This window comes from Halichoerus grypus, chromosome 11 (genome assembly GCF_964656455.1).
Source record: "Halichoerus grypus chromosome 11, mHalGry1.hap1.1, whole genome shotgun sequence".
Classification (NCBI taxonomy): Eukaryota; Metazoa; Chordata; class Mammalia; order Carnivora; family Phocidae; genus Halichoerus; species Halichoerus grypus.
Genome location: NC_135722.1, coordinates 38,234,092 through 38,254,022, shown reverse-complemented (window position 1 = coordinate 38,254,022; position 19,931 = coordinate 38,234,092). Strand labels below are relative to the sequence as shown.

General features: G+C 38.8%; 1 protein-coding gene across 4 annotated transcripts in view; it reads left to right on the top strand.

The window, feature by feature from the left end:
- Window positions 1–237: 237 nt before the first annotated feature.
- Window positions 238–19,931, top strand: part of ZDHHC13 (zDHHC palmitoyltransferase 13) — a 100,479-nt gene continuing 80,785 nt past the window's right edge. For 2 of the 4 annotated variants that reach the window (XM_078058313.1, XM_078058311.1), the window contains exons 1-5: window positions 238–359; window positions 13,426–13,571; window positions 16,173–16,295; window positions 17,339–17,416; window positions 19,005–19,149. In XM_078058313.1, coding sequence (XP_077914439.1) covers window positions 333–359; window positions 13,426–13,571; window positions 16,173–16,295; window positions 17,339–17,416; window positions 19,005–19,149 — 519 coding nt within the window. In that variant the 5' untranslated portion in view covers window positions 238–332. The remainder of the gene's footprint in view (window positions 360–13,425; window positions 13,572–16,172; window positions 16,296–17,338; window positions 17,417–19,004; window positions 19,150–19,931) is intronic. The other 2 variants (XM_078058314.1, XM_078058312.1) reach the window with 2 other exon arrangements.

The following is a 19,931-nucleotide window of genomic DNA, read 5'->3' as shown; positions in this document are numbered from 1 at the left end:
TGTGGGGGGCACGTTGAGGCGTGAAGGGCCGGTGGACGCCCACCCCGGCGAGCACTGCGCGGTCTTGGCCTGGGGCTGGAAGCACACGGCGGGGGCGGGCCAGGGGCGGGGCCTCCGACTCGCGGGTCCCCAGAAGCTTCAGCGGAAAGTCCCGCCCCCAGCCTGGGAGCGCAGGGATTGGCTCTCCCGAGGGCGATTGGCGGCACTGGGCGCGACGGGGGCCGCGGCGGAGGCGGGGCCGCAAGCAGGAAGTGGGAGTAAAGGCGGTTCGAGGCGAGCTGGCCAGCGGGTTGCTGCGGCCACTTTGCAGTGTCGTGGCCGCCAGTGGCGAGATGGAGGGGCCGGGGCTGGGCTCGCAGGTGAGTGCGGCCGGGTGCTGGCCGTTTTGGGGCGGGGAGAGCGGCGGCGGCCGTGGGGAGGAGGAGGGCGTAGGTGTGAGGCGGCTCCGAGAGGGGCCTCCGGGGGCGGAGGGGCCTGGGCTGGGGAGGAGGAAGCATGGAGACTCCGAGAATGATGCTGGGAATTCTCTCCGAGACGACCGGAAAGAAAGGGCGAGGACGTACGGGTGAGTGCCTTACGGGCCCTCCATCCTCCACGGTGGCCCAGGGCGCCCCCTGGGGCCGGTACCTCGGTGCCCAGTAGAGACGGCTGAGGGCCTGGGAAGGGAGTGTGGCCGCTCCTGGGAGAGGTGTCAGGTGACACACCTGAGTTGGACCAGCCTGTCTTGACCTTGGCCTGGAATCCATGCAGTTCTCTTGATTTCTTTTTTCGGTGGAGTTGCCTGGACATCTCCCTTCGCCCCACCCAGCCCTATTCTGGTTCTTGTTCCCACATCTTGCGTACTCCAAAGAACTGAGGCTGTTAGTTTAGGCTGGGGAAAAGGTGGGTGGAAAGAGGTACGTGATAGCTCTCTGCAGAACCCCAAAAGACGCTATTCTGTGGAGGAGATACTACCAGAAGCCAGATGTAGTTCCAGAGAACAGAACGGGCCAGTGGGGGACGTTACAGGAGATAACAGGAGGACGTTCCGAGAGAAAAAGATTTTTGTCTTTTTTGCTTATGGCCCTTTTCCAGTTCCTAGAGTGCTGACAGGCATATTGTGGCTGTTCACTTAATATTTGTTGAATAAATGAAGAATATCCAGATTCTGCCAACATGTAGTGAGTGCTTAGCTTATGCCAGATGCTTTTATATGCATTATTTTATTATGGAATTGAAGCGTCCTTGAGATGATATGATCTCCTTTTTACTGATGGGAAAACTGAAGCTGTCTCCAGTTGGAGTCAGTTAGGTAGATTTTCTGTCCTTAATGGGATCCAAGCAGTTTGAGATGACTGGATGAGTTAGCTTCTAAAAAAAAAGTCTTTCCATTCCTTAGAGTGTTTCTCATGCTCCCCCATTCCTGTCCTTCTTTCAACAGTCTGATGTAGGTTTAAGAGAAAGAATAAAACGTGGAGAATTTAAGTTGTTCTTATCATATTAGGTATTCTAACACTTTGACAGAAAAAAAAAATTGCCAGCTGACTGGATTTTACAAAAGGGTGTAGAATCTTCACATGGAAACTATGTCTCCTTCTTTTTCTCTGAGTATCTCAAGGAAAAGTTGATAGGAGTAACTATCATATCTTGATTGCTGCCACTCATTTACAAAAGCCTTCAAGTACTTCAAGTCCACTCCCTCGTGCTGAAGGGAAGATATCCCTGCCCCAATTTCATGACAGATGGAGGAAGAGAATGATTCACAGGTTGAAATTAATGGGGCAAGGTAGAGTAGTCATTGTTCATAATAATTGTTGTTGTTAATAATATAATAATAATAATTGTTTTTCAGTAATAAAGAGTTCACCTCTATATGGTGCTCTTCAGTTGGCAAAATATTTCCCCATTCTTGATCACTGTGACCCTATGAGGTGGGGAGAGATTGTTATTCTAGTCATTTGTTAAAAGTCAGATAGCTAGCTGCTAAGTGGTCGAGCCGAGACTTCATTCATTCTGCTAGGTGTTAGGCACTGTTACAGGTGCTGGAGATAAATCAGTGAATATAACAGATAAAAACATTCCTGCTCTGGTTGAATTTGGTTCTTCTGATTCCAATTTCAGTGTTGTTGGGTTTTGCTGGAATTTGCTTATGTCATCTGGCCCCTTGTTTCCTCTGTGACCTCATTTTTTTTTACTACTCTCTTGCTTGCTTAATCAACCCCAGCCACACAGGCCTTAAGACCTTTGTACTTACTCTTCACTCTGTCTGGAGTACTCTTTCCTCAAATACCCGCACGGCTTATTCCCCCACCGCTTTAAGGTTTTGACGCAAATGTCACCTCAGTGCGGCAACCTCTCCTCCTCAGTATCACTACCAGCAACATTCCCTAGTCTCTTTTCTTCTTTTATATTTCTCGTCAGCAGTTAATACCATTTAACATACTTCTTTAAAGGTTTTGTTTGTTGTCTCTTACCTTCCACTGAATATAAGTTCTATGAGGGCGGTGATTTTTTTTTTTATCAGTTGTGTTGACTGCTGTGTGCCTAGCATCTAGAACAGTGCCTAGCACTGGTAGGTACTCTGTGAACAATTGTCCAGTGAATGAACTTGGAAACGGAACTCTGGCACTTCTGTTAATGTCATGAGAAATTTTAATGGTTATCTATCCTGGCACGATAGTGACCCTCATAAGAGTTTGAATATGATTTTTTAGATCTTGAGTTTCTCTTTAATTAATGCCCACTGTAACTTTAACAGTACTTATTTACTATTTAGAAAAAATAGTATGATTCACGATATCTCTGTGTGAAAAATATTATATGATCCCTTATCTCTTAAAATTGTTCTAGTTGTCTTTTCTTTCTTTCTTTTTTTAAGTGTTCTGGTTTTCTATTGCTGTGTAAAAACCACCCCAAAACATAGCGGTATAACACAGCCATTGTCATGTTCATGGACTGTGTGTCAGGAATTTGGACAGGGCATAGCAGGGATGGTTTGTTTTTGCTCCACTGTGTCTGGAGCCTTTGCTAGAAAGACTCATAACCTGGGATACTTAATAGTTGGGGTTGGTATCATCTGATGATGTCCTCACTCACTTATCTGGCAGTTGATGTTGACTTTTAGCAGGGACACCTACATGTGGCCCCGGGCCTCTGCACAGCATAGTGGCTAGGTTCCAAGAGTGAGCATCTCAAGAAACAGAAAGAGGAAGCTGCCAGTTTCTCAGTCCTGGGCCTGCAAACTGGTGGAACATCACTTTGCGGTATTTTATTAGTGAGGCAGTCACAGAGCTCAGATTTGAGAGGAAGGGACACAGACCCTCTCCTCTTAATGGAGAAGTATCAAAGAATTTAGGGCCTCTATTATAAAAATCACCACAGATGTATCCATATCTCTCTTACATAATTTTCATAATATCTTGTTCTCCCCTGTGAAGGAGGGTATTCAGCTAGCTACATGTTTCTTTCTTGGTATCCTTTTTACTTTTTTTTTAATCTTGCCTGTTGTGTTCACTGCCATATCCCGTGTCTAGAGCAGTGCCTGGCACATAGAGGGCATTCAGTAAGTATCTCATGAATGAACGAATGAATGAATGAATGAATTGCAGCAGGGATTGTGTCTTATTCCCTAATTACCTCATACAGATCTTCATCAAGTTACAGAGGGGTTACATCCAATAAACCCGTCATAAGTTGAGAATGCATTTAATACACCTAACCTACTGAACATCATAGCTTAGCCTAGCCCACCTTAAACATGTTCAGAACACTTTAAATGAGCCTATAGTTGGGTAAAATCATCTAACACAAAGCTATTTTATAATAAAGTGTTTAGTATCTCATGTAATTTATTGAACACAGTATTGAAAGTGAAAGAGAATGGTTGTATTTGGGTACGCAATGCTTGGAAGTCTTTGTCAGTGCACATTTCAGTAATGACTGTTGTAACAGCTCCTCTTAGACCCATACAGCATTAACGTGGAAGGAACTTTATAGCTATATTAACCTGCTCCTTCCATTTTACAAATGTAAAAACTGAAGCCAAAAATAGGGTAGATGGTGAGCCGCCATCATTCGGGCAGCATGAAATCTGAGACTTTGGCCTTGTTCTCAAGGGGTTTGCATTTCAACATGGTAAAAATGAAACAACTAGAGAATACTAAAAAAATAAATAAATAAATAATAAATGGTTTTTTTGGTAACTGGAGAGTAATTTCTAAGAAGCGTTTTTTAGTCTCTTGACATAAACTTTGCTTCAGTCTTGGCGATGGGAACATATGGTTGTTTTCTTAAACATCTTTATGTGACTGTCTCCAAAGTTGACCTCCCAAAAGCAGGTCATTCCTTTTCTCACCTGTAGCTCTTGTAAAATTTTGGGAGGGTGTGATACCTAGAGCAAAGGAGAGAACGTAGAGCTGTGGTCTCTAAGCTGTTTTGATCATGCGTTCAAATCAGTAAAACAGTTTTGAGCTTGCACCCCTAGAGTAAAACCCTACCATAATGTGAATGGGATCCCAAATTTTCATTTTTGTAAAGCATCATGTATTGTGAGATTAATGGATGATCAATGAAGCCTGCGCTAGAAGCTGGCCGGGATCTTGGCTCCAGACGCACAGTCGAAATCTCCCAGGTACTGACTGCAGTTTGTCATCACTTGTGGGCAATTGATCACTCTAACTTACACACTGATGGGATGATTTTGTGTCATGTGGTTGGCTGGGACTTAAAAAAGTTCAGCTTCCATCCATTTGAGGTACATGGGGGCTGGGGATAGGAGCCACTTGCCGAATTTGTATCGTCACAGGGCATGTTATTGTGAGATTTGGCAGTATGTTTCTAAATTCTATTCATTGATTGATAGCTCAATATATACTCGTGGTAAGATTTTGAATTAAAGATAATAAATAGAAACCTGTTTCAAATTACCCTTTTTGATAATTTTGATTTTTTTTGGAGGGAGGCTGGTTTTTTGTTAGATCACATTAAATTGTTTTTGTTTTTACTTCAGGTGATACTGAGGATACTATGCATAGAAGTGTCAGCTTTGCCATTTTCTTGTTTGCTTGGACTTATGCTATTATTATTGTCCTACTTCTTGGCTTCTTTGTAGGAATCAGTTTAAGCCACTTATTTTGGGAGGGGTAACTTAGTTAAAGTTAGATAATTTCACTTGAAAATTAACTTACCCTCATGTATACTGCAGTATGCTGAAGGTCCCCCTGTCAAGCCCTCTGGGTGGTAGAACTTTTACTCTGCCCCCAGGTCACCTTGTAAACAGACTGTAAGGAGTGACTTGCTTGACAGATCAAGAGAGGCTGGCAGTGCTAAAATAAGTAAAGCTTAAAGAACCGGATTTGTAAATTTTTGTGATGTTCCCCCTCCTTTTTTTTTTAAAGATAAAAGTCATTATAATAGAAGCTTTAACATGTTCTCCCATTACCCAATGGGTCACTGCATATATGCCCTTGAGTGGCCTTGCCTGGCTTTGGAGACCACTGACTTCGAAAACAGGCTTTGAGTTTGTATATAATTTTTTAGGTTTTACTCTGATTTGGATTTTGGCAAAAAATGATGACGTGAACAGAAGGTACCTCCTGTTCTTTAGTCTTTACCACCCATTTTTGCCCCTTAATCACATGTTGCCTTCCATTATCATTTTACTCTGTTTGTCTCTATTAGATTCTATTAGACTCAGACTCCTGGAGGATAGACACCCATGGCTTTCGTGCTTCTAGCATAACACTTTGTACACCATAAATACACAATAATTGCTGAAAAAACAAATGCTCCTAATTGTGGATATTCTTTACATTGAAAGATGTAATCTTCAACTTTCTACATGAAAAATGAAGCTGATGTCCTTAATGCTTTAAGGCATTATGAGAAGCAACAAATTGGTATCTGTGGAATGCGTCAATTTTCTGTGATGAAAAATCTGTTTAAAAACAAAGGGTTAATCTTAACATAACAAATGGGAAAAGATATACCAGCCAACTAGGAAAACAGTAGACTATGAAAAAGGAGTCCACAAAAGAAAAACATGAGAGCCAGTAAACATAACAAACACACTCAGATTCATTAGCAACAAGGGGCATGCAGATGAAAAACAAGATGCCATTTTTTAGCCATTGGATTGGCAAGACTGTAACATGATTGAGAATGTTCAGTTATGGAAGGGTTTGTAGGGAAAAAAGAACATTTACATCCTTGCTGTTTGGTGTGTGAAATGGGGAAAGTAGGTGCTCAGTATCTATTGACGTTTAAATGCATATATTTTCTGACCTAGCAGTCCTCCTTTGGGGAATCAATGCTGTAGAATGGACAGGGATTCATTGTAGCATTCTTTATAGAAGTGAAGGCTGAAATCAGCCTGCATCTCTGGAACAGCACCAGGTATAGGGGCGCTGACCCCCCCACACAGTTAAAAAATCCGTGTGTAGCTTCTGCTCCCTAAAAACTCAACTAATACCTGCTTTTGACCAGAAGCCTTACTGATAACATGAAGAGTTGATTAACGCATATTTTGTATGTTATGTGTATTATATTCTGTATTCTTACAATAAAGTAAGCTAGAGAAAAGAAAATGTTAAGAAAATCATAAGAGAAAATACATTTCAGTACTACACTGTATTTATCAACAAACATCCGTGTGTATGTGGGCCCATGTAATTCAAACCCATGTTGTTCAAGGGTCAACTATTTATACAGTGAGGTGTAGGATACACCAAACTCCTAATAATAGTACCTCTATTGCTGCAAGATTGGAAGGAAAATAGTCCGGATTTGCTTACCCTTTGTTCACTTTTATATTGCTAGATCTTTAAAATGGATGTGAATCATAATTAAAAAAATTAATGTTGATGTAAAAAGTAGATTGATCACTCTGTCAATTTTAACTCCATCTGCTATTTACTAATACTCTAACTGATTTAAGTTCAGGACTACCCAGACCTTTATTAAAAAATAGGTTGTCCTTGATCCTCAAGGTAGAAATTTAAGAATTAAAAAAAAAAGAAGTTGAATTGTCACAAGAGGTGGGGGGAAAGACCTTAAATTATAGTAATTCTGAGTATAGTTCAACTCTTCCTCAGCAGCTAGTCTGTAATTATAATTGCTGTGATATGATGAAAAGAATCCTAAAGTAATGTTCTTATTTATGTTTTAATCTAACTACCTATATGTTTATTTTTAGCTGTGTGTGAGTATGCTTGTGTGTAAAGATTGTCAAGTAGGGGGGAGGTTGAATTCACCAGATAAAGCAGAACTTAACCTATTCAAAAGAGCGTTTGTGGTTCTGGTTCTGAGTAAGATGGAGTAAGCACCCTCCACCCTGCCTATCCCACTGAAGGCACTGGGCAGAATATAAGTAGCAGCTATTTAAGGATTCTGAAAAGTAAATTGTAGCAGGGAGATTGGGGGGAAAGACCAGAATTCAAGAAACCACTGAACCAGGAGCTAATTTACGTTTTTTTGTTTTGTTTTTTCCCACTGGGTCCCCTTCCCTGTTCCCCGCCATGCCTGAACTTGAACCATGGAGGTGAGCATCAGTGCAGACAGAGCGCTCCAGGAGAAGCCCTCTAGTTCAAGTTCAAGGGACAAGAATGAGGTCTCCTGGCAGCACAGGCACCTGAAACTCTGTGGGAGGAGAACTTCCTCTTTGAACAGAGGAGTTGTGGTGCCAAGACAGCTGTTCTTAGAAGTGACACCCAAAGCATGATCCATAAAAGAAAAAAATTGCTAAATTGGACTTCATCAAAATTGGAAATTTGGGACTTTTAAGAAATGGGAAGATAAGCTACAGCCTGGGAGAAAATATTTGCAAATCTAGACACAAAGGACTTGTGTCTGGAATGTATAATGTTAAGAACTCTCAAAACTTAACAGTAAGAAAACAAACAGCCCAATTAAAAAATGGGTAAAAGACAATTCACCAAAGAAGATATACAGATGGCAAATAAGCACATGAGAAGATACTCAACTTCAGCTATTTGGGATATGCAAATTAGGACCGTGATGAGATACCGCTACCTATTACACTGACCATACCAGATGCCAGTGAGCATGGAGAGCAGTTGGAACTCTCATACGTTGCTAGTGGCAATGCAGAGTGGTACAGCCACTCTGGAAAATAGTTTGGTGATTTCTTGTAAATTCAACATATACTCACCAGATGGCCAAGCAGTCTCACTCTTAGAGAAGCAAAAACATATGTTCATACAAAAGCTTTGTACATGAATATTTATAGCAGCTCTACTTAAAATTGCCAAAAGCTGGAAACAACTTGCCTGGGTTGTTTGAATGGATAAACTGTGATACATTCATATTATGGAATACTATGCAGCAGGGAAATAACTATGAATAACCCAGAACCACTTGAATGAGTTCCAAAAAGCTTATGTTAAGTGAAAGAAACCAGTCTTAGAAGATTATATGCTGTATAATTCCATTATATGACACTCTGGGAAAGATGAAACTAGTGATGAAGAACGTATCAGTGATTGCCAGGAGTTGAGGTATGGGGAGGGTGTTGACCACAAAGCAGTATCCCAGCAGAGTTTCTTGAGGTGTTGGAACTGTCCTGTATCTTGATTTTGGTGGTGGTTATACAATTCTATATGCAGTGTGTTAAAATTCATAGAACTACATACCAAAAAGTCAATTTTATTGTAAGTTAACTTAAAAGAAGAAAAAAGCATTGCCCCTTCAGTAAACCCATTGAGGGGCTATAGACTTATTTCAGTAAAACTATCATTTCTTAAACCTTTTTTGGAACTCCTGGGGAATTGACTTAGGCACATTCTTTTAAATATCTTCAACTTTTCTATTTCTAATGTGTATCCTTTGAGGATGGTGTTTTGTTTTTGTTTTGTCTGTAAACAGTGAAAAGTTGTTCAGAGAGACAGGTCTGATGAATAAGGTGGGTGAAGGCTGGGTAACAACTTAATGGTAAAGAACAAGAGGGAATGATTAATTAGCCAATTTCGATTTCTAGGAATGGTTTGCTAGATATTTGATGTGAACTTCCCCCCTTGAACTAAAAATGGTGGGTATGGTATTTTATTATTATTTTTTAAGGATTTTATTTATTTGAGGGAGAGAGCGCGCATGCGTGCGTGCATGCATGTGCACGAGTGGAGGGAGGGGCAGAGGGAGAGGGAGATCTGAGAGAATCCCAAGCAGACTCCCCGCTGAGTGCAGAGCCCAGCCTTACGCAGGGCTCCATCTCAAGACCCTGAGATCCTGACCTGAGCCGAAATCAAGATTCGGATGCTTAACAGACTGAGACACCCAGGTGCCCCAGTATTTTATATTTTTGATGCTATTGTAAATTTTATCAAAGATTCCTTAGATCTCCTATATGTGATCATGTTGTCTACAAATAAAGATGGACTTGCTTCTTTTCTAATCCATATGCATTTTGCTTCTGTTCCTTACTCTATTCTGTCTAGGACTTCAGTGCAATGTTGATTAGAAGTTGGGCGCCTGGCTGGCTTGGTCCTTGGTGCATGGGACTCTTGATCTCAGGGGTGTGAGTTTGAGCTCCACGTTGGGCAGAGAGAGAACCTACTTTAAAAAGTGGTGATAGTGAGCATCCTTGCCTTGTTTTCAGTCTTTAAAGCATGCATTCTTTTGACACGAAGTGTGTGGTAGCTGTAGATTTCTTACAGTGTACCTCTTTATCAGGTTGAAGAAGTTTCATTCTTTCCCTGGTGTGCCAAGAATCTTTATCCAAGAGTTTTTATTATGCATGGGTGTTGCATTTTGTCAACTGCTTTATTCTACTGAAATGAGTATATGCTTTTTTCCCCTTTATTCTGTTAATATGGGGAGTGACTTGATTTGTTTTAAAGTGATTAAGCTTGGTCGTAATATATATTATTCTTTTTACATATTACTTGGTACACTTTGCTAATATTTTGTTTAAGGATATTTGTATCTATGTTTATGAAGGATATTGAATCTGTAGTTATTTTTTTGTTTTGTTTTTTTACTTGTAATGTCTGTTGATTTTAGTATCAGGATAATGCTGCTTCCTAAAATGAGCTGAGAAGCATTTCCTGTAATTTCTGAAGGAGTTGGTAGCCTTTAAGTATTTTGATAGAGTTCAGCAGTTAAAGGTTATATGGGGTTGGGGTTATTTTGTTTTGTTTTTTTAATGGAAACTTTTAAAATTATTAATTCAGTTTCTTTAATAGCTAGAGTGCTACTCATGTCTTTTTAAGCCCGTTTTGATAACTTGTGACTTTTGAAGTATTTGTGCATTCATTCCATCTAGGTTGAATTTATTGACATAAAGATATTCACAGTATTGCCTTATTACCCTTTTAATTTTCATAAGCTCTTGTAGTGATAGCCCCTTTTTAAGCTTGCTGTTTGTCATTGACATCTTCTTTCTTGATCAGTTTGACTAGAGGTTTATCAATTTTATTGATTTATTCTTTACAAAGAATAAATTTTTATTTTCAGTGATTTTCTACATTGTTTTTCTTATATTTCATTAATTTCTTCTATACTTACTGCTTTCTTCATTCTATGTTGATTTTTTAAAAAGATTTTATTTATTTATTTGAGAGAGAGAGCATGAGAGGGGGAGGGTCAGAGGGAGAAGCCGACTCCTGCTGAGCAGGGAGCCCGATGCGGGACTCATCCAGCATCACAACCTGAGTGGAAGGCAGTCGCTTAACCAACTGAGCCACCCAGGTGCCCCCTGTCTACGTTGATTTTAATTTTCTTTCTCTAGATTCTTTTTTTTTTTTTTGAAGACTTATTTTCAGAGAGAGAGAGTGAGCACACGCACAAATGGTGGGTGGGGGGCATAGAGGGGGAGGGAGAGAGGGAGAGCATCTCCAGCAGACTCTGCACTGAGCATGGAGCCTGGCGTGGGGCTCGATATCATGACCCTGAGATCATGACCTGAGCCCAAATCAAGAGTCTGACACTTAACTAACTGAGCCACCCAGGTGCCCCTCTTTCTCTAGATTCTTTTCTTTTTTTTTTTTTATTAAGATTTTATTTATTTATTTGACAGAGAGTTAGGGAGAGCAGGAACATAAGCAGGGGGAGTGGGAGAGGGAGAGGCAGGCTTCCCGCTGAGCAGGGAGCCCGATGCAGGACTCGATCCCAGGACCCTGGGACCATGACCTGAGCCGAAGGCAGACGCTGAACGACTGAGCCACCCAGGAGCCCCATGTATGCTTTTATATTTAAAGCAGGTTTCTTATAGACAACCTATAGTTGTAGTATTTTTGTTTTGTTTTTTAAAATCCACTCTGACAATCTATGTATTTTTTTTTTTTTAGATCATTTGCACTTAACATGATTATCAATATGGTGATTAGGTGAAAATATTATCATCTTGTATGTTTTTCTTTTTCTTTTTCTTCTCTGTTCTTTGTTCCTTTTTTCCTTCTTGTCTTTTTTATTTTATTTTATTTTTTTAAGATTTATTTATTTATTTATTTGACAGAGACAGCCAGAGAGGGAACACAAGCAGGGGGAGTGGGAGAGGGAGAAAGCAGGCTTCCCGCTGAGCAGGGATCCCGATGCGGGGCTCGGTCCCAGGACCCCGGGATCATGACCTGAGCCGAAGGCAGACGCTTAACTGACTGAGCCACCCAGGCGCCCCATATTTTTGTTCTTTTTTTTTAAAAGATTTTATTTATTTATTTTAGAGAGAGCACAAACAGGGGTGGGGAGGAGAGGGAGAAGCAGACTCCCCGCTGAGGAGGGAGCCCAATGTGGGGCTCTGTCCCAGGACCCTGGGATCATGACCTGAGCCGAAGTCAGGTGCTTAACTGACTGAGCCACCCAGGCGCCCCTTTTCTTGCCTTTTTAAAAAATATTAATTGGGTGTCTTTAGCATTTTATTTTGTCTCTACTCTTAGCCTATTACTTATGCCTTTTTAGAGGTTGCCCTTGGGTTAACATTATACACTTTATCACTGCCTACCTGCAAATACTATTATAGTATCTTATAACTATTATAACATCTTTTACAAGTACACTTACAAGTATACTTCCATTTCTCTACTTTCATCAAGAAATTAAAAAATGAGAAAAAGTCTGTTATGTTTACCCACATAATTGTACATATTTAAAGGTACTCTGTTCTGTTGTATTGTTTTAGATTGCCATCTGGTATTATTTTCATTTAAGCCTGAAGAACTTCTTTTATCATTTCTTTTAGTATAAGTTTGCTGGCAATTTTCTCATCTTTTATTTGTCTGAAAAAGTGTGTATTTCACCCCCATTTTTGAAGAATAGTTTTGCTGGTGTTTCAGGTTTGCAATTCTCTCAGCTCTTTAAAGCTGTGTTTTGTGTTCTGGCTTGCACTTACTGATAAGAAGTCTGAATTCATTCTTATCTTTGTTCTTTTGAACATAATGTTTCTTTTTCCTTAGGCTGCTCTTAAAATTATCTCTTTGGCTTTGGCTTTTAGTGATTTGATTATAATATGCCGTCGTGTACAGTTTTGAGGTTTATCCTGCTTGGGTTTGTTGAGTTTCTAGGAGCTGTGGGTTTATAATTTTCACCAAATTTGGAAGATTTGGGCTATTGTTTGGTCCAAATATATATATATATTTGATATATAATACATACATTAGAGAGGAAGCTTGTACGCATGAGCCGGGGGTGGGAGGGGCAGAGGGGGAGGGAAAGAGAGAATAAGAGAATCTTAAGTAGGGGCGCCTGGGTGGCTCAGTCGTTAAGTGTCTGCCTTCTGCTCAGGTCATGATCCCAGGGTCCTGGGATCAAGCCCTGTATCCGGCTCCCTGCTTGCGGGAAGCCTGCCTCTCCCTCTCCCACTCCCCCTACTTGTGTTCCCTCTCTCGCTGTGTCTCTCTCTATCAAATAAATAAATAAAATCTTAAAAAAAAAAAAAAAGAATCTTAAGTAGGCTCCACGCTCAGCAAGGAGCCCAACGTGGGGCTTGATCTTACAACCCTGAGATCATGACCTGAGCCCAAATCAAGAGTTAGATGCTTAACTGACTGAGACACCCAGGCGCCCCAGTCAAATATTTAAAAGCATTTCCTCCTCCTTTCCTGGGAGTTACACATATTCAAGAACTTGATTTATTGGGAGGTTAGGGGGTATCCTTAGGGTGTGTCTGCCACAACTTTCCAAAGCAGAGGCCTGGTGACCTTCCCACTGTGTCAGTATCCATTACCCTCCACCTACTACAGGTAGTAAGGTCCATTTGTGCCTTTGCAGGTGACCTTTGTTTTATGACAAAATATATAATTTGGAATTTTCTCATAATAAGCATCTCATCTTAGTGAATAGAATTAAGATGAAAATCTTCCCTAGGATATACCTATAAGACTGAAAGAAATTCTAATTTAATGACATAGATACAGTTGACAGTAGCAAATGCTTCCTTATGTAATTGAATGTGACATTAATTCTCCTACTATGCTTTGTCAAATTACTCTTATTCTTCAGTGCAGGAATCACAGCCATGGCCCCCACCCTCCAGGATTTGGTCGACATGGAATCTGTGCATCTGAAAGCAAAGAACTTGCCAAAGCGAGAGAAGCTCTTCCTCTTATAGAGGACTCTAGTAACTGTGACATTGTAAAAGCTACTCAGTAAGTCTCCCCAGTGTTTCATTTTATCCTGTGTTCTGTTGAATTATAATAACATTTGTGCATTTCATGGCACCCCAGTGTATACCTTCCTCACTTCATACTTTTAGCGCTAGCATGTTTGTCCTACCAACATCAGAGCACTTAATGCAGTGCACCTTATTAGCTGTTGATTACCAGTCTCTCCCATTAAATCATGAGCAGCTTCTTAGCAGAAGCATGTCGTTTTTATCCTTGTCGTCCCAGTGCTTTTGCATAGTTCTTGTCATGTATCAGGTGCTGAATAAATCTTTGTTGAGTGAATCAATGATTATAAATGATACTAAAACTATGAGTTTGAAATACAAATCTGAGTTTTTAAAAACGTACTACAACCTAAATAGGTCAACAGAATGGAAAAATATCAGCTCACACATTTATGGATATTTTAAACAATTATTTATTGAGTACTTTCTATGTACCTATTGTACTGGGTGCACTGGAAGAAAGTCAGTAAAGTAAAATAGGTTTTCTGACCACTTGAAACATACAGCGGGTTATTTGCTTGCACTGAAAATGAAAGTATGTTTTGAAAGTTTCCCCTTAAGATCTCCATATGTGGGTATGTGCATTAAATCAATCCTAACATTTTCACCCTCATGGATCTCACTGTTACATTAACATCCACCCCACCTCTTGCCATTGAACGTATTTTGAAATATTTTGTCTCTCAGACTACATTAATTGACTACTACATTTTCTTAGTAATCAAATACAAATCTGCCCATCAGAGCTTCTAATCAACTTATAAGGAACTAATGTTATCACACTAACTTGATACAATTCTGTCAAAAGCAAAGATGTTTGGTGATTAATTAGCCTGTTAAGCCTTAACAGAGACTAATGTGTTATTTATGTTAAAAAATAATCGACGATTATTTGAGTATTCTAATTACTAATTTATATGAATTCTAGAGGCCCTTGGAACTGCTACTTTAGGTGAATATTATTTGATATTATTTATATTCTTGTGTTTATATGAAGGTAAGAGTGTTCTTAAGGTAAATATTTGCTTTAATTAGCATAGAAGCGTTTAAATGTTTATCTGCTGCCAGTAAAGCTCTGTTATGATAAATGTAAGAAATTAGGCTATATTCACAGGGAATCTCAGTAAAAACTCACATTTTATATCTTTCCTAAAATTTCCCTCAGATCTTGGACCTTCTTAAGTGGTTGTGGGAATATCATTAGGTAGTATTTGGAAAGGGCAAAAGAGAACTAGGATAAGTACATTCTCTAAATTACTAAAATCTCATTAATGTGTACTCTTATATTTCTCACATAAAGGGAGTATTTCTTTTTCAGTAAAATGTTAAAGTTGACATTTAAAACTTGGAGAATATGAATATGTGTATCATTATGTATGTATCTCTTATTACTATTTTCACTTAGCATTGTCAAACAGGTATCTCTATCTTAAAAAGTGCCATAAAGACAGACTGATAAGCACACACATTTTGGTAAGGAGAAATTATTTAATCTAAAATGTGATTTTGACCCTTGAGGGCCTGTTGAAACATTTGGGTCCCTCTAAATGGAAATAAGTCTCAAAGAAAGTGCTAAATGGTCTGTTGGGGACTTAATAGTTACTGTTAGAAAGAAATAAAGCTAATGAATGATGTTAAAAATTACTATAGCATTAAAAAGAGACATTTCTCATTCTGATAGTCCGTTAAATAACCCTCTTCAGTATTCCTCAAGTCCATCCCTCCCTTTTCCATCTCTTAGTTTAGGTTCTCATTGCCTCTCACCTGTATATCTATACAAGAGTCACCCCTTCTAATTAACTCCCATTCCACCACTAATGCGATCTTTCTTAAAACTCAAAGTGTGTGTGCTTTCCTCTTTAAAACCTTCAGTGGCTTCCCTTTGAGCTAAGAAGTCTAAACTCATAGCATGGCCTAGAAGGCCCACGCAGTCTTTGCCTACCTCTTCTAGCCTTGTCTCTTGCCATTCCCTTTCTTTATGCTTAATGCTTCTGCCATGCTAACTTGCTTATATTTCTCTGAACATCATGCAGTTTCACATCTCTGATTTTTGTCCATGCTATTTCCTCGGCCTCAGATACCCTTCCTTCAGCCTGTGAGACAGCTCACATATATCATGCTTCATCTCCTTCAGGAAGGGCTAATCTTTCCTTTCTTTACTGTAACTATACCATGTCTACATTGTATTGTTGAATTTATCCCATTCCTACTTTGCTGTCTCTCTCCCTTATTAAGGGATAGGATTGTAGTCAGGGATCAGCACTATGCATTTCTGGCATATAGTAGAGGATAAAATGAAATTTATTGAAGGGAGGGGAAATGTGAATGTTGAAGTTTAGTTAAGAAAATCAAGTTCAACTCCAAGTGGGTTGGTCTGATCAGTTAGAAAATAAGGTTTACTTTTGTTGTTTACAAGGCTTAACAATATGCTCTCTGTGTACATCTTTGTTAATTACTGTATTTCTGTGTCAACTGAAAGACAGATTGGATAAAGATGTGATAAAAGGAAGAAATTTTGGTATTTGAAATTATTTTAATGGTATCAATTATGCTTTTTTTTTTTTTTTTCTTATTTGAGATACGGGATTTTTGAACGTTGTAAAGAGTTGGTAGAAGCAGGATATGATGTCAGGCAACCAGACAAAGAAAATGTGTCGCTTCTTCATTGGGCTGCTATTAACAACAGGCTGGATCTTGTAAAGTAAGATGGGATATATGTGTGTTAATTAAGTGTGTATTTGTTATTCTAGACCTCTCTTCATTTGTCTTTTTCTTCAAGTACAAGTATGAATGTTGTACCATCTGTCATCTTTTATTGTGAATGAATACCTGAAACTTCATGCCATACACATCAGTTTGTAGTGTTGAAAAGAACCTTAGTGATCGTCTGTTTTTCTTAGAATAAATACATGAAAACAGAAATTATAATAACCCTCTGTAAAAGCACTCAGACCTACAGAAGTCTGAGATTCACACAATAGCATCAAACAGATCCCTGGTGAAATATTCTCAGCAAAAACCTTGGAGTTTAAGAAAATAAAAATGTACTAACGTTTAAAATATACTAAAATAAACACACTTTATATTCCCTGGCAAACTCCTTTTTTGTGGAAATAAACTAGATTATTTGGATAATATGATATATGAAGTATAACTTTAAAATAATGAGATTAATTCCTATAAACCACAGAAGAAAATAAGTCTCTTTACCCTATAGGTTTACTTGATACACTGTATCACACCTGTGACCCCGAAATAGAAAGCCAAATACTCAGTGTCTAACTTTTCTGAAAGGATTTTGAATGAGTTTTTTACTACTTACTTTTAGAATTCAGTCCCGCCTAGTAATTCTAATTCTAAACTGTTAAAAGTGACATAATTCTACCTTTCGTCTTGCAAGTTAAGTAGAATGTCTGTATGATCCTAAATGTTTTGAATATAAACCGTTTTGAGAGTGCTGAGTAATTAGAGTACATGGAGAGTAGTTATTGTGCGTTTGGTATGTCAGTTATAATGGAATGCTTCTGACAGCAGGAGTAATTATTGATATGCTGAGAATATTTCCACCAGGGATCTGTTTGATGCTGTTGTGTGAATCTCAGACTTCTGTAGGTCTGAGTGCTTATAGGGAGGGTTATCATAATTTCTGTTTTCATGTATTTCTTACTAAAAAAAATTAATGTTTTCTTTCTCAGCATGAATTTTAAGTTTTAAATCTTATTTCCATTTATGTCTTTTTAATAGGTTTTATATTTCAAAAGGTGCTGTAGTAGATCAGTTGGGTGGAGATTTAAATTCGACTCCTCTTCACTGGGCCATCAGGTAAAGATTTCTTTGAACACTGAAATTGCTATTCAGAATCAAAGTGACTTAAGTTCATTTTCTGAATCTTGTAGACCAGCACTTTCTTACAGAATTTTCTGTGATAATGGAAGTGTTCCGTTTTGTGGTGGCCACTAGCCACATGTGAAATATGGCTAATGCAACTAAGGAAATGAATTTTTATTTAATTTTATTTAATTTTAACTAATTTGAATTTAAATAGCCACATGTGGCTAGTAACTACCATATTAGAAACTGTTGTTATAGACCATTTGAAAGGCTTTCTTTCCCTTTTTACCCCCCACCTTCATTTAAAAAAAAAAAAAATTATAGTTCTAAAGAGTTTCCAGAGACAGTGTTTTTTAGTGTTTAATTTAGGGTTCCATTATGATGCTAAAACTCAAATATGTGTATTATACTTTCTTATAATCAAAGTAAGTATCTTTTTATCTGATCACATGGATAAAGCGATAGTTCAGAGAACTGTAAACTCAGTTCTTTTTTTTCAAATTTTTATTTAAATTCTAGTTAGTTAACATACAGTGCAATATTGGTTTCAGGAGTAGCATTCAGTGATTCATCACTTACATATAACACCCAGTACTCATTATAACAAGTGCCCTCCTTAATACCCATCTCAGTCAGTTCTTTTCTGTGGTATATATTGGCCATTTGAAGCTCAAGTTAACATGCTTGTCTTGATACTTAACAATTTCTTCATCTGTCATTTTAATTCCAGTCTCTGGTTGGTGGGGTTGGCATGAACCCCAAACTAAAATGAATAATTGTTCATTTAAGAAAAGGAGTGGAGTCTTTTTTCCATAGCCAAGAATTTTGAAGAATTTAGGTTACCTCATCCCTTTTAAGCTAGCAAGGTACAATGCTTTACGTGGAAAATGAGCCATATTCAAGTGTAAAAGTATGTAGTTCCTAAGAATAAATAATACTTCATGTATACCTGTAGTCTGTGAATGTTGTACTTCAGTGTATCTGGCTCATGATTATTTCTTGTTTTTAAAATAGCAACAGTGAGGGGCACCTGGGTGGCTCAGTCAAGTGTCTGTCTTCAGCTCAGGTCATGATCCCAGGGTTCTGGGATCGAGCCCTTGCAGGGCTCCCTGCTCCAGGGAAGCCTGCTTCTCCCTCTTCTACACCCACCCCCTCCCCCCCACCCCCGGCTTGTGTTCCCTCTCTGTGTCTCTCTCTGTCAAATAAATAAATAAAATCTTTAAGAAACATTTTTAATAAAATAGCAACAGTGAAGTCTAAGTAGTCTTTTAAAGTTTTCATTTTGGGCATTAGTCATGTAAAATTATTACTTATATGTGGTAGCAACATAAGGTTTATAGTAGATTGGGAGGTTATTAAGTGTATTACCAGCACTCAAGAAAGACTTTCCAGATAGCTCTAAGTTTGGAGCATTAAAATGAAATATGTTTAGAGAATCTCCAGTGTTTTACAAGTCTGATAGGAAATACTCTTTATATTGAACCAAATCTTTCATGTCTTAGGGATATCAGTTTCTCCCTGAAGTTTTCTTTTTCTGCATGCTACAGAAAACAGTATAATTTTTATCCTCTATTTACAGACAAGGACATTTGCCTATGGTCATATTATTACTACAGTATGGAGCAGACCCCACTCTCATTGATGGGGAGGGCTTCAGCAGCATCCACCTGGCAGTATTATTTCAACACATGCCCATTATAGCCTATCTCATCTCCAAAGGACAGGTATGTTTTGAAACCTATCTCATACTCCAGCTATTGTGAACCTGAAGAGATTGGGAGGATGGTTAGTAATAGTCTGTCCTCATTTTTAAAGTAGAAGTTATAGATATCCAGATACTCAAATATTAGCCTCAGTAAAGCTAGCTATTGAATGCTGTTTTTCTAGCTTCATTGGAGCAAAAAGGACAGGTCATTTAGCACAGTAACATATAATAGGTATTTTTGAAACTTGTAAGCCTGCAGTAGTTTTCCTTATGATCCCAGTAATTTGCAGAGTTTTTCAAAACATGACTTCAAAAGCCTGTATTTTTCTTCTGGTTGAATGTAGAAATGGTAGTCAGATCACTAAATTAACCCATCATTTGCTTTCATTATTTGAGTCCAAATGGGAGACCAATTTGAATGTGTGCTTCTTATTGTTCTCTAAAGTAATTCCATGAAAAATGACTTGCCTTAAGAGGCATCCATTTATGGCACAGGTTAAATTATAGGGTATTGGCGGTGGGAGTTTCACTGTCAGCTGTACTTGTCTGGGGTGTGCTTTCTGGTAGCAAAGTAGTTTATATATCAGCAGACTCGCCTGTAACAGGCGCGGAAACATGTTTGCACAAATGCTCTTGGGATGATTGTGTTCTTTTTAAATAAGCACTTTCTCTCAGACTTAGCCAGCTGAAGTAGAATAATTATAACCTCTTGGGTCTCATTTTGGGAAGACGTATGAGGAGGAGCCCTGTCTGCTTCTCTTTGGGCCCTTTCCCAAGTTGTATTCCTCCAGGGCCCAAAAG